General features: G+C 39.4%; 1 protein-coding gene across 1 annotated transcript in view; it reads right to left on the reverse strand.

Annotated features, from left to right (window-relative positions):
• LOC122793707 (nmrA-like family domain-containing protein 1) overlaps positions 1-10,669 on the reverse strand; it is a 76,439-nt gene extending 65,770 nt beyond the window's left edge. Inside the window, exon 1 of the mRNA XM_044061922.1 lies at positions 10,527-10,669. Within this exon, the coding sequence (XP_043917857.1) occupies positions 10,527-10,566 (40 nt within the window). The 5' untranslated portion in view covers positions 10,567-10,669. The remainder of the gene's footprint in view (positions 1-10,526) is intronic.
• Positions 10,670-25,247: the final 14,578 nt, after the last annotated feature.

Genomic DNA, 25,247 nt, shown 5'->3' on the forward strand with positions numbered 1-25,247 from the left:
TTTGGCATCAAGAGACAAAGAGGAGGAGTTAGACTGCTGGGAATGCATACAGTTGAGCTGTCGCATGGAATCACACCACAGTGGCAGCAGATCTGGTATCAGACAGCTTGTTCCTAGGGCTGCTTAGTTATGTAGGGTGATGAACTCCTGATTGTGACCCAGGCAGTCAAGGTTCAGGTAATGGACTGGCCCTTGGGAATTCAGCAGGGGTGACAGGAACAGAAAATGCAGACAAACTACATTAAGTGCTGCTTTCACTTGTAATCCGTCCACCCTACTTAACTAATCATTCTTGCCTCATTTTATCCTTCACTTTTTCCTCTGCACTGTCATTTAGAAATTAAAGCTGACTTCCTTCATTCTTTTTTGTGAATTAGTCATTCTGGAGCAGAGCAGTCCACCTCTAGGAAGGGGGCAGTACATCTGCAGCATTTTGCCTTCTATGTAAAGCGGGTTAAATGAGAATACAAAAGACATACGTTGCATTATAGGACTGATTCTGGAAGCCATTAGGTAGATGAATGAATATTCATTCCATCACTGTATTATAGCAATATGTAAAGGAAACCATCAGAAAGTTGTCAAATAGCTATCAGTATGGTTCACATGAATATGACCATTGATGAATCATGAATCATCACCTTCTTCATGCACCAAAACCTAGAGCATTCTGAAGAGGTACAGTCCTTAAAAGAACTCATTATGAGTACATCATGTCAAGAAAGATTAAGTACCTAGGCGGAGTAGATGGTTCTCATGCAGGGTTGGCAACACAGAAGTCTGATAGGAGAAGAATACATGGAATGCTAAAAACAATTGTAGTGCTTCTACAAAATCCAATATCCTTCTAGCAAATAAAAACATCAGGACTCTCTCAGAACATTAAGATTTATATTACATTTATATTGCAGACAAGCAGTCTAATATCTCAGAAGTGTGGTTGGCCACATTTACTGATAACTACAAGCTGGGCACTGTTAGCCACTCATCCTCTGCTACTAAACAGCACCAGCCATATCTGGAATATGCACATACCTGGTGTACTGAAAACAGTCTCAATTCAAATTAAAAAAGTGCAGCTTAGTTAGCAAAAAAGCTGCTCAAAACCTCATATGTTATAAATGGCACTCCTCTTCAAACAGATACAGTCATAAGAGACCTGGGTACTTATGTGGAGAGCTGTCTCTCTATTTCGATGAGCATGTTTCTACCATAGTCAGGGAATTCTTCTGTATGACCCAGTTAATTTTCAAGGTAATATCTTCAAGATTCAAAGAAATCATCCTGCCACTGTACTCTTTACTTATCAGCCCCATCATTGAATACAGTGCCCCTTAGTTATGTATAAATTGAGACATCGTAGGTGGCAGTGAAGAGTTACTGAATAGCTGAGTAACTACAGCAGACCTAGTAAGAGAGATGGCTAGAAAGGTGCTTGGTCTGACATCTGGAAAGAGGAAGGAGGACAAGAAGACATGGTAGTGGAATGAAGAAGTAAAGGAAAGTATACATAGAAAGAGGTTGGTGAAGAAGAAGTGGGATTATCAGAGAGATGAAGAAAGTATACAAGAGTATAAGGAGATGAGGTGCATGGCAAAGATTGAGGTGGCAAAGGCTAAGGAGAAGGCGTATGAAGAGTTGTATAAAAGGTTGGACACTAAGAAGGGAGAAAAGGGCCTGCACTGATTGGCTAGACAGAGGGGCCGAGTAAGTAAAGATGTGCAGCAGGTAAAGGTAATAAAGGATAATGAGGGAAACATACTCACAAGCGAGGAGAGTGTGTTGAGTAGATGGAAAGAGTACTTTGAGGGGCTGATGAATGAAGAGAATGAGAGGGAGAGAAGGTTGGATGGTGTGCGGATAGTGAATCATGAAGTGCAGTGTATTAGCAAGGAGGAAGGAGAGCTATGAAGAGGATGAAGAACGGAAAGGTTGTTGGTCCAGATGACATACCTGTGGAAGCATGGAGGTGTTTAGGTGAAATGGCAGTGGAGTTTTTAACTAGATTGTGTAATGAAATCTTGGAAAGTGAGAGGATGCCTGAGGAATGGAGAAAAAGTGTTTTGGTACTGATTTTTAAGAATAAGGGTGATGTGCAGAACTGTAGTAACTACAGAGGAATTAAATTGATCAGTCACAGCATGAAGTTATAGGAAAGAGTAGTGGAAGCTAGGTTAAGAAGGGAGGTGATAATTAGTGATCAGCAGTATGGTTTCATGCCAGGAAAGAGCACTACAGATGCAATGTTTGCTCTGAGAGTGTTGACAGAGAAGTACAGAGAAGGTCAGGAGGAGTTGCATTGTGTCTTTGTGGATTTAGAGAAAGCATATGACAGGTTATCTAGAGAGGAGTTGTGGTATTGTATGAGGAAGTCGGGAGTGTCAGAGAAGTATGTAAGAGTGGTACAGGATATGTACAAAGGTAGTGCGACAGCGGTGAGATCTGCGGTGGGAGTGACGGATGCGTTTATGGTGGAGGTGGGATTACATCAAGGATCAGCTCTGAGCCCTTTCTTATTTGCAATGGTGATGGACAGGTTGACAGACAAGATCAGACAGGAGTCCCCATGAACTATGATGTTTGCAGATGACATTGTGATCTGTAGTGAGAGTAGGGAACAGGTGGAGGAGACCCTGGAGAGGTGGAGATATGCTCTAGAGAGAAGAGGAATGAAGGTCAGCAGGACTAAGACAGAATATATGTGTGTGAATGAGAGAGAGGATAGAGGAAATGTGAGGATGCAGGGAGTAGAGATGGTGAAGGTGGATGAGTTTAAATACTTGGGATCAACAGTTCAGAGTAATAGTGAGTGTGGAAGAGAGGTGAAGAAGAGAGTACAGGCAGGATGGAGTGGGTGGAGAAGAGTGTCAGGAGTGATTTGTGACAGTCGAGTACCAGTAAGAGTGAAAGGGAAGGTCTACAAGAGGGTAGTGAGACCAGCTATGTTATATGGGTTGGAGACAGTGGCACTGACAAAAAGGCAGGAGTCAGAGCTTGATGTGGCAGAGTTGAAGATGTTAAGATTTGCACTGGGTGTGACGAGGATGGACAGGATTAGGAATAAGTATTTTTAGAGGGGCAGCCCAGGTTGAAAGGTTTGGAGACAAAGCCAGAGAGGCAAGATTATGTTGGTTTGGACATGTGCTGAGGAGGGATGCTGGGTATATTGGGAAAAAGATGCTAAGGATGAAGCTGCCAGGTAACAGGAAAAGAGGAAGGCCTAAGATAAGGTTTATGGATGTGGTGAGAGAGGACATGCACGTGGTTGGTGTGACAGAGCAAGATGCAGAGGACAGGAAGAAATGGAAACAGTTGATCTGCTGTGGCGACCCCTAATGGGAGCAGCCAAAAGAAGAAGTGTTCAACTAAAAAGGCCCCAAAGTAAAACTTACCAAGAAAATTAAAGGCCTTAAATGTTTCAACTATACTGATAGATTAGCACAACTCTTGTTATACTCACTGGCCTACAAGCTACTCCAACATGACCCATGTATTGCTTTTTGAGACAGGAAAGACATAATCCTATTTGATATTCTTTTTCTTTCTAAAACTAGTGGCTCTGCAAACACCCGCACTAGGGACATAAATCTACACCAACAAATAAACATGACTAGCTGTGATAAGGATCCTAACTCAATGTATTCCCAGCCTATGGAATAAGTTGCTACTACAGGTCAATTAAAGTACTACTCTGACTACTTTTAAGGCTAGTCTTGATGATTGGATGGGTACTTACAAATTTACACCAGGACTGTCACTTATAGACTGTTAGTTGGAGGAACAAGCGTATTTAAGTGCTTGAGAAGGGAGAAATGAACTTGTGTGTTTCCTTAAAAGGTTTATATGGCTTGACATTCTAATGTTCCTCATTCCCACTTGCCTCGTATCGTTCCTACATATGTATGTACCTTTGGGACCATGTTTATGGACTCTGATAGCTCATACTACAATAAGCACGTGCGTGCGCACGCACGCACACATACACACACACACACACACACACACACACACACACACACACAAATACACAAACACAATACTGTATGCACTCATTCTTGTCCAGAGTCTATGACTACAATTAGATGCCTTTTTCACCACCTTCCACAGCACTAGCCTCAAGGAGAACTGGACATCTGTCCCTGGCACAGACATACGTCATACTGTTCCCTGATGAGCACTGGCAGAATATCACTGAATGTGAGCACAAATGTATGCAGATGCAACATGCCTGCTGCTGACTGTTCCCTCTCCACCTGCTTCTGCAGCATTTTTTTTAATCATTTGTTACTTACTTGTACACTGGTAAAGACCAAAAATGCACAACTACTTTTGTTCAGGTGTAACCTGGAAACACTGGTGTAAAGTAATTTGCTCAGTCTTATAGTATGCAAAGAAATCCATGCTGCCAATGTATTGCCTTCTTTCAGACACACAAGCCTTATCTCTCTCTCTCTCTTTTTCTGAAATAAACAATAAACATCATATACCCAAGCCTGTTCACCACATTCTACTGACCCAGAGTTGAATCATCTGCATGAATGGTGCATCTCAGTGGCTTTAGGTATTACTGTGCTATTAACATTCTTTTTAAACAAAATAGAAACTACACACTAAACATAACTATATATAAAATGATATCTTAGACCTGTCTTACCAATTTAGGGTGTGATGTTTTTTTTTATTAACATAAATGTTGTTAGAAGAATATGGATATGTTTAATATCTCGATCCTAGAGAGGGATGTGCAGGAGCAAAAATTTCCAATAAAGTTGATTTTTTTCATACCATTTTTTTTTTTAATTTGACCCACAAAAAGTTGTAAAGTTTGTATGTATCTCAAAAACTCCAAGGTATGATATCTGCTTTACAGATTCCTGATTAAGTAGAAGAAAGTCCAATACTGTTTTTTCTCGCAGCAGTGGGTATGGGGATTCATAAATCATCCTAATAATTATGGTATAATTTCACCCAAATTGGGCACCATTATTTGGTTCAACCCCTATAACTAACATTGATTTTTTTTTCTACTTTTTGAATTTCATATATAGTCTAAAAAAGTCAGGCCAATCCAATCCCCTTTGTCCTTAGGATACATATTTTTTTGATAATTTATCTGCTCGGTGCCAAGTAATAAAAATAAATAGGATGTTGTTATATTATTGAAAAATTTATTATTATTCAGTTGAAGTATGTTTTGTTATTAAAGTATTCTCGTAAAGTATTTTTTTTTAATAATATCTTTCCAAATCTTTTGTGTACTTGACCATATTTTTTCCACATTATCTTTGATATAATATATATAAGCCTGTATAGAATGATATTCTAGTGTAGTGTAAGTGGTCTATGATTTTTTTATTTATTTGGTGGATATGGGTATTTTTGTTTAATTAAGGATAGAGATATTATTGCATCAAGTAAGTGTCTGATCAACTGTTTGCGGTGATTAATAAAACCCTGATGGCTCTAATTATTAGGGTTGGTGTGTCAGTATTCGTTTTTAGGTATTAATATAGTTCTAGATGCATTCAGATGAGGTCAATACCAACTTGTATAATGTAAACTCAGCAGAGAAACCATCTGGAGCCGGTGCCTATTATTTTTGATTTGTTAATTTGCTGTATATTAATATCCATTTGTAAAAACTCAGCTGATAGAAGAGTTGTTGTTCATGTATCATTGAATATCGTGGAGTGTAGGGTTGTACACTTCTTCATATATCTCTTCAAACACCTTAATTATATCTTGTGAATCATGATATCTATTTGTTGAAAAAGATAACTATATAAATATATGTTATACTATTTTCTTTGGTGAGAATATTTTCTTATAAAAAAAAAAATTTTTTAATTAGCATCCTCTTGATTAAGACTTGTTTGCCCATGTTATATCAATTGGTCTATTATTATTATGTAAGATAGTATGCATTTGGTTAAACAAACAAAAAATTTCGTTCAGTCACCCTAGAATGTAGTAATGTTCTCTGGAAAGGAGTTTATTGTTGTAAATGCCTATAATAAAGTGTTGAGGGGGAGGGTGCACGGGGCATATATGTAATTAAAACTGGTTTATCTTATCTAATCTATCAATTTTGGTTACAAAATAGCACTGCCTTCCTTGTCTGAATGAATCCTGTTGGAAAGAGTTTTAATGATGAGAGTTTTTAATCTGATAGTACTAATTTTATTGCCTGCTTCCTTTAGTAAGTGTGTTTCTTGTATCATAATAAAATCTAGTTTAGATTTAAACATGACAAGATGCAGTTTTTCTTTTCTTTGTCTGTTTGTAACATTCCATTTTAGAGTTTAGAAATGTGTTCACAGTTCAACATGTATCCGATTCATCAAGCCTTTCCCAAAAAAATAAAAACTAAATAATCCTAAGTACAATTCCACATCAATCAGAGCACCAACACTAACACCAATTGTGGAGAGGTTCTACATTCATTCACATACATGTTTTTTTATACATTATAAATTATTCAAGATCTTACATACTCATCTATGTAACAAACCTTTTTATATTTTCGGATAGTTAGCATGTAAAGAAAAGGCAAGACTTCAGGAGAAGATGAAAGGAATGCAGGTATGACTGACCAACCAGGGTAAACCGTAATGAATGGAATACATCTCTTTATTTCGCTGCTGTTCTGTGCTATATATATAGCGGCGTTTATAAAGCCTTTATGTAGTTTTTTTTTGGATTGATTTTAAATAGTTTGAGAAACACCGGCTGCTTTCTTCTTCCTGTTGTTGTTTGTTGAATATTTCCTGAGTTGTTTATGAGGAATGCACAGTAAGGGGCAAGTTTGTCTTTCTTCTAGTTTGATTTGATATGAGCAGGTGTATGTTATTCTCAACTCATTCCACACCACCTGATTTTTTTTTTTTTTGACGGAATAACAACAGTTTATTGACATGATAGAGTTAAGAATCTTTAGCATAAACTTGGGTGTTCATGTGGCATTTGATTGTTCTCCTTTGATGTATTTTAGTAGATCTTCTTCTCTATTGTATTTTTCCGACTCACACTGATATTATCTGCACTGAGATCACATGTGGTATGGACCTCCCCGCAATCTTCTAATCTGCAATTGTCTTTTTTGTTTTTAGAATTTAAATTTTTCTTCCTCTTGTTGCGTACAATTCAAGTGTGTTTTTAGTTGTATTTTAGTATTTTTGTTCTTGTAGTTCTTTATCTCACTTGTATTTAATTAAAACAATTATGCTCCAATGCCACCACTGTGTTTTCAGCACTCCAGTCATCAGTCCTCTGCTATTAACGTTCTAAATATAGATCACAGCTTTTCTGTCAGTAGCTGAGCTTGCAAACAGTAGTACTTACCTACCCACTAAAAGAATGAAATTCTACATGTTCTGCTTCATTATTTCAGCCTTAGCCTGACCTAACTTGTTTCCCTGTTTCAGGTTGTCAGACCCTACCAAGAGAAGAAGTCATTCTTGTCGGTAGCAAATACACACACACACACACACACACACACACACACACACACACACACACACACACACACACATATGTATGTGTACACATACAGGTACAAAGACTCAGACACATACACGGACACGTTCAAATGCACATGTGCATACATGTAACTATAGCTGTTCTAATATTTTTGTTTCTTTGTCTCTAAGCACAGCTGATAAAACTTCACTTCTCTGGTCTGCAGCTAGAAACAATCTTTATCATAGTGGTCATACACTCTGGTCCTTATATCACAGACACTGTTTAAATAATTTAGTATCTTATGCCTCCTACAGCTTCAGTCACACACACACACACACACACGCGCACACACACACACAAATAAAACAAAAGAAAAAAACGAAAAAGAGAACAAAAACATTTTCTGCAGGGTGGCAAGTCTCACTACTTCCCCACACCACTTACTTATGTGTCTTACAGCTGCAGAGGAGATTGAAAAGTCTAAAATTTTTGAATAATTTTCAGTAAACTAAAACAAATCACAGTGGCATTGGTTCTCAGTAGAACCCAGAGCTCATTGAGTTGCAGCATGAGTAAATGTACTTAAACTGTAACATCAAACATTTTACATCTCACCAAAGGTAGGGAAGCCCTGTATTTCACTGCTGAATATGGCATGATTACTTTTCAACATCTAGCTAATCCCTTTTTCACAGTCATCCATTATATGATCTATTTAAAGGGTGTTCTCCTTTGTACCTGTCCCCTGACTTTTGCTGTCACCCACTGATAAAGCTCTTCAATTATTAATTAGTTTACTTGTTCATCCTGTACTTGGGATTGAATCTCTTTAGTCCGGCCCTCTGTCAACACCCTAAATTTCCAGTTACTCTGTCTTATTACAGTCCTCTTTCTCAATCAGCCAACAACCCACACTAGCTTCTTTTGCTTTGGGTTTTGACTCCCCAGGCTTTATCCCATGATGAGCAACTCCCCTATTTACTTGCTATGTGTTATGGCCCTGTGCAGGTTGGTGTTCAAATCTCTCGGTAACAAAGCAGAGTCCAAATGTATTTTCACACGATAGTCACTGAGGTTAGCCATTTTTTCTATTTTTCTTGTATGTCTTGTAAGGAAATGTGACCTCCAAGTCAAACTAAAAATCATGCTATCTTGTATACCCTTCCATGTCCTCAACATGCGTGAACTTAAATGGCAGAACAAGCTACTGAGAATCTACTCTGTTGCACATGCGGAGAATAAAACTCAATGTGGGATGCCCATTCATGTCTCCCAGTCAATGAATTTGAATACAAGCCCTGTTTCTGACGCTGGGTCACCAGAATCAGACAGATGTTTTCCATTTGCATCAACTGGAAGACATGACACTCAACTAGAGTTTAAATATTGTCCTGCTCTGCAAAGCAAAGTTATAAATGATTAAAACACAAAATCCAAAACATAAACCACTGAAACAAAGGCAAATGTAAAATGCTGAAATCTATAAACAATAAAAAGGTCTTGAAAAAAATTTAAACTTAAAATCAATAAAGAAAAGTAATGTTGGGAGCAAGCCCTCTTTCCCTACCTCCACACCCTATCTGCTTTAATATTCCAACTCTGAGGTTGCATAGTCTTGGAGGAACTGAATTAGATGACTTACAGTCTAAAGCAATTATTTTATTGTTCCCTAACACTGTGTGAACTTGAAGATGAAATATTAAAGTTGTAGAAGATGGAAACAGCCCTCGAAGTGAGGATTCAGTGGTTGGGTGGTGGGTTGGCTTGACACTATTACTATTTTTTATTTATATTTATTTTTCAGTATTTTGTAGGTTTCAGTCTTTTGTGTTTAACAATTTGTGCTTCACTTCTTGCTTGTGATTCAGAACTATGAAATTGTCCCACTCAAGTGTGTTTTGAAGACTAACTTTTACATTATCTAAAAAACAAGCACGGTTTAGGTGTGAGAGGGTGTTACAAATTGCTGATATGAGTTGTTTTAAACAAAAAATGCAGGAGTTGCCATAAAAGACCAAATTAAGAGAATGGATAACTAGAAAATAGCAAGGAATAAAGTAAACAGCAAATATGGGATACAGAATTGTACATGAAATAAAAAAGGGTCAGACAGATGGCGACAGACAGAAATAATAATCACTGTGGCCTGATGAATTTACAAGTATATATCAAGAATCAAACAGGCAAATTATATGGTTCATGCATGACTAAAGCTCAAGATGATGGAGACCAGGGCCTGTTTATTATTTCCATGAAAGATTCAAGTAATTATTTTGACACATGCCATTAGCGAAATAAAAATGTTAATAAAAATTTATACAAGTACAACTAACATCAAAGTGCAAAAATGGTTTGCTGGCAAATCAGTGAGGATTGAAGTAATTAAATAATGGCACACATTTGAGTTTCTGACTTTCTATCCCTACGAAAATTTATACTAAGACAAAACCTGTTATTCTAACACATTTCTAAGTTTGCATGTGAAGTATTTAAAATCTGTTCGTATGTTTGGTCCCCCCCCCATTATTTTGGCTTTGTCCAGATTTGTTGTACAAAAAGATCGAGAGGTATAGTGTCAAACTGTATCCAGTTATCTAACAGATAAAATAAAAGTAATTCACTCAAAAAGCAGGGGATTTCTTTCTGTGTAGTACACATTTGCATATGCATATAATTTTTTTGTATATGCTGAGTTAGCCTCAAGGTTAAAATAACAATGTACATCACTGGTATCCAACAGAGCAGGTTATGATTTCCGTAAGTATCATCTGAAAATGTGTGATATCTGATATTATGCAAAACTCTTGGCCAGTACATTACTACTGTTTTGCATGAGAAATTAAGAGGTCTGAGTAGTGACTTTCATCCAGCTATACAAAAGGTTATAGTAACACGAGCAGTCAGTTTGTGGCATAGGTAAATACCCTACAGAGAGTATAACAGCACATGCATCAACATTTTCAGAAATCACTGGCTACAATTCTAGAAGTCTTACTTAAAGAATAGTTTTAGGAAATGTTACCTAGAATAGGAATATGTCCTTGATAAAAAAACAGCTGTCATACCTGTTGCCCCGAACACGACAAAAAGCTGCTTCTCAGCCATGCTCCAAGATTTCAAAGGTATGATTTAAGGCAGGAGTGTTAAAATTCTATTGAATGTTTCATTTTTATACTAGATGTCAACTTCCTCCTCCCACACTTCAGCAGGTTTTTCCAGATAAGCAACAGAATATGACTCTGCATAGTTTTAAATGCTTCACATACAGGATATTTGAATTTTGACCTGATTTTTTTTTCATTCAGAACATTTTTATTTAATTATGAGCTACTGTACAGGAAATGAGTTCAGGGTTATATGGACAAATATTTGTAAGTCTTAACATGTTTTTGAGGCAAAATTAATTGTTTCATATATTGAATCCCTTCTAGTGTTTTCGTATTATTTGGTGTTCCCCTTTATTACTTAGAAAAGGCCTTATACATATACACATAACAATGTCTTTATTGTTTTCCTGTATTTTAACTTGCAGTGTTTAGTAAAGTAAACAGGGTAGTATGTAACACCTGAAATGATCAGCTCTGATCAGTATAGCTAATCAATAACCATTACAAATACGCATGTACTATACACGTATTCTTACATAACAGTATAAAAGTTAGTTTTCAGCACATTTAATTAACAAGGAATAAATGACTAAATATGCAAGCACACACACACATATAAACTAGTGTCTGGGTAACAGTAACATAGTTTGCTTTATAATGAACAAAGAAAGTTTAATTCATTTTATTAAATTCATTGTTTAAACATAGTGACAAAATGGAAAAGACTATTGACAAACAGTATTACAATTAAAAAGAAGCACAGATTAAACTATATTTAGTTTTCTTCTTTGCTAACTGTTTTGGTGTTATTGCCTTAAATTATTTAAGTTTTGGACTTGGAGATGCACTCTAACCACTGAAGTTTCAATGGATTTTTATTACTCCCCCTTAAATTTTATGCTGTTGGGGTTGAAGGTTCAAGGAATTCCATGCCAGGTCTTTATATCTAATGTCTGACCTCTTGTTCCAAATGTTATCTTTTTAAATATCCAAAACATGACATATTTCCCACTGAAACGTGACATTTTTCAGAAGGGTCCACATCATTAAAAAATACAAAGGATATGTTTTTATTTATATTAACATACTTAGTGTTGTTGAATTTTAGTTGTCTGTGCTGTCTCACACTCATTACAAAATTTTGGATACATTATCAAAGGGTTTTGCAAAACCTGTTTGTTAATTTACTTCCTTACTTTTGTTAATTAGGTAAGTGAACTGGTCCATGAACTCTTTTCAGCCACAACCTGGTCCATGTAAGCAAAATAATTTTATACAAAAAGTATTAGGGTCTAATATACAATGTTAAGCATTCACAATCCATTTAACATTAGTATGGTCTAACATACAATACTAAGCATAAACAATCCTTTTAACATTAATAAGGTTTAACATACAATATTATGCATTCATAATCCTTTTAACATCAAGATTGCCAAGTAGGCAAAACAATGTTTTTACACATAGTACAATAGCTTTTAAAATTCAAGAACAGTTACAATGTTTTTCACACAACACACTAACTTTTAAACTGCAAGATTCAGTATGTGCTATATTTCTGCATTTTGTCAAACTAAATACTGCATTTTATTTTTATGTGGCTAGTTACTGAAAGAGTACTACTAACCTTAATTACAAAGTCTGCAGTGTCCTATTGCTTTTTGTAGGCTCGCATTGTTGACTATAGTTTGTGCACCCCTAACATGCGTTTCTCTCTTGACATGTAGACATCTTGTCTGCACTAGAATGTAGGGGATTCTGCTTGCACCTACACATTACTACATATCTTGGACGGAAAAAGCCCCAGCATTTCTAAGGTAGCACAGAGATGCCAACTTCTGTACTGGTGTGTAAGTAGTGCCAGTAGGTGGCGCTAGTGATCAGGATCAGCTAACAACAACACAGATATTCACAGTCTGTATAATATTGTAGGGTTGTGTTGCAGCACACAAGTCTTCATTAGCTCAACTTGTGTTGCGACTGAAAACTCTTTCATGACATTGGAGAGCAGTAACTGGACACCAAATGATGGGATATGTAAGCCTGCTGTAACAGCATGGTTATCAAGAGAAATGCAGCCATCCACTAGACTCCACTGCTAACAGTGACCAAAAGGATATAGTGTTATCATTAGCTAGATATACGATAGAAAGGCTATTAAATAATGTGTAAAACATAATAATCAGCAAGCAGTTATTTCTGCAGATTCTGTAATATAGTTTAACAAGTTGCATAATATGCATTGTGAATGTTAACCAGTATCCACAATGTTATTCCATATTATTTGCCCCATAAAATAATCTAAGGGGCAGTAACATTAAAAGTTAAATAATAAAGGTAGGGCTTGAGGTCCCATTAAAGACTTCTGTGGAACGACCCTACTTTACGTAAGTGAGATAAGATGTTACAAGCTGTATACAGCTATAATAGAAGTCATCAGCTAAGCAGCTATGCAGCCCAGCCCAGCTCTGGCAACCTGAAGGTTGTTCACCACCGGAAAGAAAAACCTGACTGACACTGAATGACCCTCTTCCATTGTGAAAGCCAGTGCATCTATCCATCCACAACCTCCTTTTCCCATTTTTGCACTTGGGGTCAGGATGACACTTCAACAGTGACAATCACCTAAGCCAATATTCACATCAGTGGGTGGCTAGCCCTGCTGCAGGTGTTCTTTCATACCACACATACACATGCAAACTCAAACCTATGGGCAGTTTAGAGTGTCCAGTCCACCTATTGCATGTCTTTGGAATATGGAAGGAAACCAGAGCTGTATATCAGTAACCAAAAACACTCATCTCAAGGAAAGCCAGCCAGGAAGCACATTGAGTAGATATCAAAATATTGCAAGGAGGTCCAGCACATCCAACAAAGGCATCTGACCACAAGGTTGTTAAAATTCAAATTATTTAATGTTATTTTGTGAAAGTTTCGAGTGCTTTTGTTCATAGAATTGGAACTTTTTCAGAATGCAACACAACAAAATATAATTTCCTTTTATAGTACAATCCTTACTTAAAGACATGCAGACTCTGTATGGCTTTACAGCCGAGAATCAAACTGGGGAACTCCTTGTTATGAGATGACAACACTACCTGCTGCACCACTGAAAAATGTTACAATCGGCTCCTACATGCCATTGTCTTCTACATCAGCTGCAGCCTCCCGTGTGTGTGTGTGTGGGGGGGGGGGGGTAGGGCTTACCAAAGGCCTAGACAAAAGGTACTGCCATAGGCTAGCTTTGATTTGAAAAGAATATGAACCAAAGAGGGCCGAAAATAAAGAAGTAACACCAGTCAAATCCTAGTAGTAATTTAGAGAAGACTAGAACCACTTGTAATCACAGCAGAAATTTGCTATCTAAATGAGTGGTCCTCATTTAAATCTCATTAGATAAGTCATTAGACTCTTTGCCTAAATAGGTGGGATTTCTCAGACATCTCAGTATAAAGTTGCCAGGATACTCTACCGTTCTCCTACAGTCCAAAGACTGAACCTCAGCACCACCACACCTGTCTTACATGAACTATTGGGTATCCATAACTGGACTGTTTGTAAGAAACTTCTCTGTGTAGAAGATTTTCAATATATATATATATATATATATATATATATATATATATATATATATATATATATATATAGTTGATCACAGATTACACAGTTTAAGTACACAGACTACATAGTCTGTGTACTTAATATAGGATTTTTGACTTGAAACAGACTATCTACCCTGCTTGGATTACTTTTGAATACTTCCATAATTCCATATAATATTTCAAATTATATATTTTTTATTATTTTTTTGACTTAGGATAAGTTTAAGTTCGCTACTTCTACTGCTATTATTTGATCTGATTAATATACAGTGATGAACTAGATATATATGGATTGAAAATCTTTCACACAGAGAAGTTTCTTACACTGTTTTATTTACTTACTTACTTACAAACCCACTCATTTCCTTACTTTTGGTGACAGGGAGGACTGTGATCTATTTTCAGAGAATAGCTAAGATGGCATTTCTACAGACAGGGAGAAATGTATACAGGCAATTAGGGATATTCCATGATATTTTTGCCTATCTCCCTCCTTTCACCCGAAGGACAGCAACCCCACAAGTGCTGTATTGCAGTACTAGTAAATGTGGCTGTGTATAAAAAAAAATGTTTTTAAGTTTTTGAGGCATCTGTTATCAACACTCAGTCACAGATTCCAATAAAAACTTATTTGTGTGGAGAAACATTAGATGACTGCAGCACTCTACTACATACACAACTGACCTTCAGTGTTGAACTAGATACATTTCCAGACATTTACTGAAATATGGGGACCTAACACAATCACAGGAAGACTGTGGTGTTCATAGGTTCATAGGTTCATAGGTTCATACTAGGCTATCTGCCCTAGGGCATTTATAAGCCTAGCCAGAGTATGTTTGGCTTTCGCCACCCATTTTAAATTAATTTTGCTATGCCCTTTTTCGAGGTTAGTATACTGTGCCTCTGTCTAACAGTGACACAGAAGTGATACCCGGGGTAAACCTACGATCTCCAATCCACTCATCAAGATTCCTCTTGAAAAGAGTCAATGAGGGACTCTGCCTAACCTGGACTGGGATTTTATTCCAGAGTGAAGGGAGCCTCAGGGTTATGAATCTGTCCCTCCAGCATGTCCTATTTATTTCAGTGCTGAGGTTCAAGTCTCTCGAGCGTGTAGCTCGATGGGATTTGGATTTTGAGGTGCAGCATGTCCCTTAATTCTGGGTTGGACATGGCCTTATACGTCAGGCACAGGTCACCTCTGAGCAGGCGGTATGCCACTGAGTAGAGCTGGAGTTTCTTTAACCGGGCAGCATATGGCATCTGTTTGAGCCCTTTGATCCTCTTGGTGAGGTACTTTTGGGGTCTTTCCAGTTGCTGCAGGTGTTTGGTAAGGTACATCCCAAAGGGCATTGTACTCAATTATGGGCCTGATGAGGGATGAGTAAAGAGGCACGATGACCTCCCTAATCTAGATGTGAATCCCTTCATGATTAGGTGGGCTATATAAAATGTTTTTCTAACCACTTTGGCAGTGTGATTGTCAAAGGAGAGATTGCTATCTACTTGGGTCCCCAGGTCCCTAATTACTTCTTCTGTACTTAATGGATTACCACCTATGTGGTAATTTGTGGCACTTTGTTTTGCCAAAGGGATGACTATACACTTTTGGCATTTAGCTTGAGGCCATGGCTCTGGCACCAGTTGTCTGTTTCTATGAGGCCCTTTTGGAGGATGCTTGTGTCGGCTGGAGAGTCGATTATGGCCCAGTTTGCAGTCATCTGCGAACTTGGTCAGCCACAGTCCTTCCGTGTTGGCCTGTACCTCCGAGAAATATATACCAAACAAGAGAGGTCCCAGGACTGAGCCTTGTGGGATGCCACTTGTAACTGGTTTGGAGTCTGACATGGCTCCAGCAATTCTAACCATGTGGGTTCTGTCCTTGAGCCAGTTTGCAACCCATCTAGTGACATAGGGGTTTATATTTAAGCTGGTGAGCTTATCTATAATGCCCGAGTGGAGTATTGTAGTGAAGGCTTTTGCGCGGTCCAGATAGGCTGTGTGGACCACCTTCCATTCTGCAATGGCCTTGGTGACTGTTTCAAAGAAGTCAACCAGGTTTAAGAGGCAGGATCTGCCCTTAACAAAGCCAAACTGGGTAGGATCCAGTGTCTGTAGGTCCCCAATATCTTTATTTATGAGGTCCATGATGATCCTTTCCATAGCTTTGCAGACCAAGCTAGTCAGGCTTATGGGGCGATAGTTTCCAGGGTCCATTGAGGCACCACCTTTGTGGAGAGGGACCACTTTTGCTGCACGCCACTCTTTGGGTACATATCCTGTAGTAAGGCTGAGATTGAACAGTAGTTTTATGTTTGGGTTTAGCTCTTCTTGGAGTTCATGTAGGACGCAGCCTGGGACACCGTCTGGTCCCATTGATGCTGTGTTTTTGCTTTGGAGAGGGCGGCTCCCACCTGAGCATCTGAGATGTCAGGGGCAGCACTCTGCTGGGATAGATATTTGCCCTTTGGTGGGGAGGGGAGTTTGCACTGAACCTGTCAGCTAGGATGTTGGCAATGTCTGGGATCAGTGTTTTTTGTCATTTTGGACTAATTCTGAGCATATCTGGGAATTCCCACCCAGGTTCCTAACATAACTAAAGAAAGCCTTGTGATTATCCTTAGTGTCCTGTGCAATTTTTCTCTCGAAGCTGGCCTTTGACGATTTTATGAGTGCCCTTAGATTTTGCTAATACTGCTCAGAGATGCCTTCCCTTTTGGGATTTTGCTCTATCATGTAGTAGCTTCCTCCTTTATTGTATAGTTTGTTTATGGCTGGGGTCCACCAGACAGGTCGCCTGCCTTTGGAGGATTGGGTCTTGGTTTTATTTGGGATTGCATGATCCATGCATTCCTGAAGGTGTTCATAGAATGCATTTATAAAGGATTCTGCGGTCTGGGCCAGATTTTCCACAGGGGGGCTTTGAAGGATTCCACCTCGGTTTTGAGGAGTGTGAAATTTGCTTTAGAGAAGTTTTTCACTGTGGTTTTCTGGGCAGGGGTGGGGTCGGGATGTGAATATCCAGTGAGATCAGTTTATGGTCTGATCTTACCAGTGAGGGATACACTTCTGGTCTGGAGCATAGAGTCCCCATGTTGGTGATGATCGGGTCCAGTATGTTTTCCCTCTTGTGGGAGTGGTAACAAGTTGTTCCATAGCATTTGAGTTTATGAATTCTAGGAACCTTTGGGCAAGGGTGTTGGAGCTAGAGTAATGCTCCCAATTTATGTTTGGGTAGTTGAAGTCGCCCAATATAATGGTGTTCGGAGAGACCTTCATATTTTCCAGTGTTCTCAGGAAGGCCGAGTGGGGTTCCTGGGTTTGGGAGGGTGGTCTGTAGCAGGCTATAAACTGGAAGGCAGTTTTACCCACTGTTAGTTGCACATGGATAGTCTCTGATGCTTCGTGCTTTGCCACCAACCTGGAGGTGTGGGTATCTTTGATGAATATCGATACTCCCTCCTTTGTGGTTCGGTCCAAGTTTTAGGGCCGAAAAGCATGGTATGAGGTATAACCTGGTAGTGCTGGGGTGCTCTCGGGACCCCTGAACCAGGTTTCTGTTACTGCACAGATATCGATGTTCTCCATGCTAAGGAGAGTTTCGAAAAGGCATCTTGAGGTTTAGACTTCTAGCGTTGAGTAGCATTACTCTTATTTTCTTATCCCTTGTGATACCTATGGAGGTGGGTTTGTCTTTTGAGCCTTGCCTAAAAAAGGCACTATGGGGGTAGCAAGAGCCTTTGCCAATATCCGAAAGCCCAGGGGTGACAGGTGCAAGCCCTCCCTAGCAAAGCATCGTGGCTTGTCGTGCATATCATCCCAAGCTGATAGGCATTGGATCCCCTTTGAATGACACCATTACTTAAGCCAATTGTTGAAATTGATCATTTGTCTTCATACTGTGGCATCATTCTTGGTGAGGGTAAGATGCTACTCAAGGTCAGGGTCATACCAGCCTGGGCTACATGCTCAGAGAGCTCCTCTATGTCTCTTTTCATGTAGTCCAGGGAGGTATGTCTCAGGTCATTCACACCAGCATGGACAATGACTGAGTCATATTTGTACTTGCCTTGGAGTGACCTGAGTGCTTGTGTTATGTGGCGGATCCTAGCGCCAGACAGGCTGCTCACCGTGACCTTCTCCTTGTTCAGCCTGGTGAGCGGGACGTCAGTGTGCCTGACGATAGAGTCACCTATTACAAGTGTATCAGGTGTGTTGTTTAGCCTTAAGGGCTGTGACTGTTCGGCACACTGGCTTTGTGAGATATGTGTTGCATGTGTTTTTTTTGGGGTAGCGGTTGCTTGGGTGTCTGCTTTGGAGGTCTCTGCTGCTTAGGCAGATCTTTATTTAGAACCTCCGAGTATGTTTTTGTGTGATTATGTGTTTGGTTTGCTGTCGTGGTAGATCTATGTGAGACTGGAATTGTAGTGAGTGTGGTTTCCTTCTCCTCCTGACTGGTTTTGCCAGTACTGAGTTGAGAGAGCTTAGCCTCCAGTTTGGCTATATGGTTGCATCTCTCACATGTGTTGGAATTTGTTGGGAGGAGGAGAGGGTTGTCTGTGTACATGAGGCAGTTGTAACATTGCCTCAAGATTCCCATATTCACCAGCTGGACCAGAGAGGAGATTGACAACTGACCTTTGGACATGCTAGAATAATATTGGGAATTTCTTTATAATTGAAAACAAGGGCCAATGGGGAGCGAGGGTGTAGTGCTTTTAATTTTTAGTGCTGACTTATAATTGCTTTAGTGAGCAAGTGCCAGGTAACAAGTGCAATGTGTTACAGGTAACTTAAATGCAAAAACGACAAACAGTAACTTTCTTTCAAGCGAAGCAAGGAAATAAGTACAGTAAGCAATGCAGATATCACTAGGGATCCACAGAAGCGCTGAGAAGCCGCGTTTTAGGTGGAATTAGCGTTCCAGGGAAATAACAAGCATACAAACAAAGCTAGATTCAGCAGGCCTGTATCTAGTCTATGCTACAGCAAACAAGGTGTACCAATTTCAGTAAGATACAGTTCAAATATTCAGGCACTATAAACCTTTAACCAGAAATTCCCAGCTCAGAAGGGCAGAGTCCAGCCTCTCCTCCCACAAGAGTGCAGACCACGAACCTTCTTAATGTAAAATAACTGGCCTGAAGCCCAAGTGCTTAAACCAGAGCTAATACACTTTAAGAATAACAGACACTGAGCTCTCAATCAGCAGTTCCCAACTTAGAAGGATGAAAGCTACCTGTCCTGCCACCACAGTGCATGCCACAAACCTTCCTAATGTAGAACAACTGGTCTGAAGCCCAAGTGCTTAATCCAAAAGACTTAGAATGATAGCTACACTTTAACCAAGTTACTACCAAGCAGTAATAAATACAACTGAATACTTTAAATAATGCCTGGATTAGTGCTCAAGTTATACAAACAAAGCTAGATTCAGCAGGCCTGGATCTAGTCTATGCTACAGCAAACAAGGTGTACCAATTTCAGTAAGAAGCAGTTCAGATATACATGCACTATAAGCCTTTAACCAGAAATTCCCAGCTCAGAAGGGGAGAGTCCAGCCTCTCCTCCCACAAGAGTGCAGACTACGAACCCTCTTAATGTAAAATAACTGGCCTGAAAGCCCAAGTGCTTAAACCAGAATTAATACACTTTTAGAATAACAGACACTGAGCCCTCAATCAGCAGTTCCCAACAAGGATGTAAGCTACCTGTTCTGCCACTACAGTGCAGACCACAAACCCTCTCAATGTAAAACTGGTCTGAAGCCCAAGTGTTTAAACTAAAAGGCTTAGAATGAGTTACACCAAGCAGTAATAAATACAATTGAGAACGTTTAAGATGACGCAAAAGCAAAATAAAGTAGGAAGAAACACAAGTACAGTAAAAGCAGAACATTTTTTTTTTTTTTTAGAAAAGTAGCAAAAGCAGTAGTATAGTAGTAAATACAATTCTCATGCAGTGCAAGCTGGCACACTTGAATATGTAGCAATATTCGTCCACACACAGTTTGAAAAAATGTAATTAAATTAAAAAGGACTAAAAGCAAGTGCAGAAAGGGTTTATTAGGTAGAATGCGGAAAAGAGATGTCCTAGGGGAGTGTCTTAGATCAAATCTACAGTGGGGCAGGCACTGCAAAAGCCACCAAATTTAAACTACTACCAAGAATAGGGAGGGGGGGTGGAGGAGCAGTTTCAACACAGATGTAAGGAATGTGCAAATTATAAAAATATATATATATACTGTTTTCTATAGATTTGCAGAGCAGTAAGACACAGATATCAAGCAGACAATACAGAATAACACAGAAAATATACTTAGCTCTATAAACTTGAATATAGTTCTGTAAGGCTGTCTCTCAAACTAAGGTTCCAGTTTGAATACAGGTTGTTAATTAAAAGGAGACACAGCACCAGCTAAATTATATCAGCTGAAAGACAAGGCAGGAAATGAGGGGGGTGGGGGCAGTTTCAACACAGATGTAAGGAATGTGCAAATTATAAACAAATATATATACTGTTTTCTATAGATTTGCAGAGCAGTAAGACACAGATATCAAGCAGACAATTCAGAATAACACAGAAAATATACTTAGCTCTATAAACTTGAATATAGTTCTGTAAGGCTGTCTCTCAAACTAAGGTTCCAGTTTGAATACAGGTTGTTAATTAAAAGGAGACACAGCACTAGCTAAATTATATCAGCTGAAAGACAAGGCAGGAAATGAGGGGGTGGGGCAGTTTCAACACAGATGTAAGGAATGTGCAAATTATAAAAAATATATATACTGTTTTCTATAGATTTGCAGAGCAGTAAGACACAGATATCAAGCAGACAATTTAGCTCTATAATACAGAATAACACAGAAAATATACTTAGCTCTATAAACTTGAATATAGTTCTGTAAGGCTGTCTCTCAAACTAAGGTTCCAGTTTGAATACAGGTTGTTAATTAAAAGGAGACACAGCACTAGCTAAATTATATCAGCTGAAAGACAAGGCAGGAAATGAGGGGGGTGGGGGCAGTTTCAACACAGATGCAAGGAATGTGCAAATTATAAAAAATATTCAATGCGTTGTGACTGACTGACTACAGTTTGTAAGGAGTATACACAACGATTATATACAAATATTTGTAGGACGAAAACATTCTTATGAGCTTCCAGGTGTAAGAGGTATAGTGATGGACACACACACACACACACACACACACACACACACACACACACACACACACACACACCCACACACCAAAGAACTAGCAAAAACACTCAGAAATAATTTCCAAACACCAGGTGCAAAGCAAAACTCACATCAGAACTACAAAGAACCAGCACTCAAACTGAAGGAATAAATTCTTATATTTAATGACTAAAACAACATCCAGTATACCGGTTGCAAACTGATTTAACTTCTGACCTAAGCTTCCTCAGTGCAAAGAAAATAAATCTGAACATGTTACATCATAATAGGGTTATATAACAATTCAAATAAGTCACATGACAAACACAAAGAAAAAGAAGAAAAACAGTTATTACTTTCCATTTAAACACTGAAATTCATAGTCAGACATGTGAAGATTGGGTGAAGATAGATGAAGGCTGCCAGCCTAGTCAGATAGAATTTTATAGATAATTCTGTCATTCGTAAATATTAATAAAAGCCAACAGGCTTGTTGTCTTAAATGAAAACAAATGCTGTTACAAAAATATAACAACACTGCACTCTGCTGACCAAGTAAAGCATGTTGTGACTCTTTTATTTAAAGTCGGCTCTGGCCTGTGTAGGTGAAGGAATTCTTGCTATTGTTTTAAGGCCAGAGTTAATGGCTAGAATTTGCATGCATAAATGTCCTTTATTGCTCTGGTTTCTGCCCAGAGGTGAAGAATGTAAATGTAGTTTCTGTTAGCCTGGGAACCCATGGAAGTGTGAAGAATGATGTAATGGGAACCAGGAATGTGATTTTAAAAAAGAGAGAATCAGAGAGCATTAAGCATTTTTATCTTGACCATCCAACTCAGCACTCTGCCAGTGTTCTATATGTAAGTTTATCTTAGACTTGTGTTTTCTCTTAGAAATAGCTAGAAACTAGAAAGATTAGACTGTGTTTTTCTGTGATGTCAGAACTGAACTACTGAATTATTTTAAATATTTCTCTGTGATCTCTGAACTCTTGACTAGCACTGTGTAGTTGAAAGTATTGTCTTGTATTTTGACTATTTGTTATTAAATATTTTTAAACCTTTTCAACTCTGGCTGTTTTTGTAGAGATAATTTAAGCTCTTTTGAGTACATTCATGCCTTTGGTAAAATTGTACAAAGCCACTCCAATAGTTTTAGCAGTGGGCTATACTACCAATTGGATAATAATATTGTACAATAATAATTAGACACCCTTTTAAGGGCCTTTGAGTAGCTGATAAATATTAGTGGGTAGTGGCAAGTGGTCTCCCTTCTTCCCCAGCTCATCTGAAGTAGCACATTGTCTATCAGCAAACCAGATCCTCATGTCCTCAGGCAAAGTGCTAAGGGCTTGTTCCCTCACCAAAAGGTCTGCCAGCCCTTAAAAAGTGGTGAACTGACATACACTCACCCACCTATGAAAATAAGTGCTCAGTTCAGCAACATATTCACACACACTATCATCTGCCTTGTGTCTATGCTCACAAAACATTTTCCTATACGTTTCAGATGTTAGCTTAAACAATTCTAAAAAGTGATTTTTAACAGCAGTATAATCAAAACATGCAACATCAGACATTTTTGACAAAACAGTTACAGCTTTACCATGGAGTAAAGGGGTCAGGAACCGTACCCAGAGCCTTTGGTCAACATTATACTACCCAGGGCAGAAAAGGGGCACAGCTGGAGAACCTGTGCCAGCCTTCCCCAGGAGTGTCTGTGTGGTTGTATAAACTCTTGTCTCAAAGTGTGGGCGTATGTGTGTCAGCTACCTGGGCAGGGACAAGAAGCACTGTTTGAACAGAGAGAGTGCTGGAGGTTTTAGCTTGCCCACTAGGCTGAGATCTGGACCCTATAGCTGTGCCAGTGGCGAGTCTTACTGGGGACCTGGAGAGCAAGGGAGCAACCAGCCCTGGAATGACTGTGATCTCTGTGTGCTCTTAAGGGAAATTGCACTTTACTGTGTGTATTTGTTATCCTTTCCTCCTATATGAGATGCCTGTCACTGGTGTAGTGGTGAGGATTGAGGCTCCTTGATTGCTGGGTCAGGGTATGGGCATCACATATTAATTGTTTGGCAGTGGTGGGATCACCGCATATTAATTGGTTGGCAAATACTAATTGGCTTGTAGTGGTGTGGGTAGAGTGAATTCCTGTAGCTTGTGTACAGTGAGCTTTGAAGGTGTTTTGTACTCTAAAACAGCCAGGCAGTGAATACTCAGAGTTCAGATCACAATTGTTTTATTTCTTTTGTTAGCTTAGTTAGTCAGGGTGAGCAGGTAGCATGTCAGCAGAGGAGTATGGAAAGCTGACAAGGAGCCAGCTGGCTGAGATGTGCCAGGCTAGGGGACTGGTGCATGGAAACCTGACTAAGGCAGACCTGATTGCAGCCTTGGTTACAGCTGCATCAGAAAACAGCAACCAGGGGGACAATCAGACTGGCAGTGAAGCTATAATACTCTTGGAGAATGGACAGCTCAACCTTTCTGCAGACGACTTAAAAATCCATCTGGAGCTAAAGAGACTTGAGTTGGAGGCCAGGTGTTTGGAGATAGAAGCCGAGGAAAAGGAGCGGCAGTGGAGACATGAGAGGGAAATGCTGACTCTTTGCCAGAGTCATGGAGGTAATGGGAAAGGGATTAACTGGACCCTAGAAGCACAAAAGGTCAGTAAATTTTTTCCACAGTTTAAAGAGGAGGATCATATTGATAGTTTCATTCATATGTTTGAGAGGGTATGTAAACAGTATAATGTTGACCAAAGGCTCTGGGTACGGTTCCTGACCCCTTTACTCCATGGTAAAGCTGTAACTGTTTTGTCAAAAATGTCTGATGTTGCATGTTTTGATTATACTGCTGTTAAAAATCACTTTTTAGAATTGTTTAAGCTAACATCTGAAACGTATAGGAAAATGTTTTGTGAGCATAGACACAAGGCAGATGATAGTGTGTGTGAATATGTTGCTGAACTGAGCACTTATTTTCATAGGTGGGTGAGTGTATGTCAGTTCACCACTTTTTAAGGGCTGGCAGACCTTTTGGTGAGGGAACAAGCCCTTAGCACTTTGCCTGAGGACATGAGGATCTGGTTTGCTGATAGACAATGTGCTACTTCAGATGAGCTGGGGAAGAAGGGAGACCTATACCTGGCAAGCAGGGCAGCCCTGCACAGGAAATGGACCCCCCAGTACTGCTCATGGGTCAAAAGGAACCCATGGTGGGCAGCACAGACTGCCCCAGCAGAATCTGCCAGTAGCAGGGGAAGCCACTAGTCCAGGTACACATCCAGGAGCTAGGGTTAAATGTTTTGAATGCAACCAGTGGGGAGATGTGGCATACAGGTGTCCATGGAGGCAAGGTAGGGAACAAAATGTGAGGGAGCCAGTAAGTGGGAAAGACAAAATGCCAATAGTAGGTTGTCTTGAGACAACAGGGGCACTGAACTACCATCCTGCAGATGTCCTGATAGGAAAGGATTTGGATGAGGCAGTACCATATGCTTATGCAGTTACATGCAGTCAGGCTAGGACACAAACATGTGGGTCTGTTAGCCTGGGGGAGACAAACTGCATACTTGCAGCCAGGACTGTTGAGGTGGTTACTTCAGGGAGGGAGCTACCCTGTAGTAGTGAGGCTGAAGGTGAGCCACAGCTACTTAGGGGTACTGATGGTCCCTTGGGCAGAGTGACTGCAAAGGTAGAGGTGAGTACTAATACCCAGTCAGACAGTGAGGCACCACTGTCCGAGGATGCCAAACTTCCTGTGGAAGGGGAGCTGGGGAGGGTTACAAGGAGAGAGTTGAGACAGGGTTATCTCTCAGACCCTACATTGCAAGGCCTAAGGCAGGTAGCTAAGCAGTCACCTGATTCTCAAGGAAAGGGGGAATCTGTAT

This window comes from Protopterus annectens, chromosome 2.part0, assembly GCF_019279795.1.
Source record: "Protopterus annectens isolate FY-2018-M chromosome 2.part0, PAN1.0, whole genome shotgun sequence".
Taxonomy (NCBI): domain Eukaryota; kingdom Metazoa; phylum Chordata; order Ceratodontiformes; family Protopteridae; genus Protopterus; species Protopterus annectens.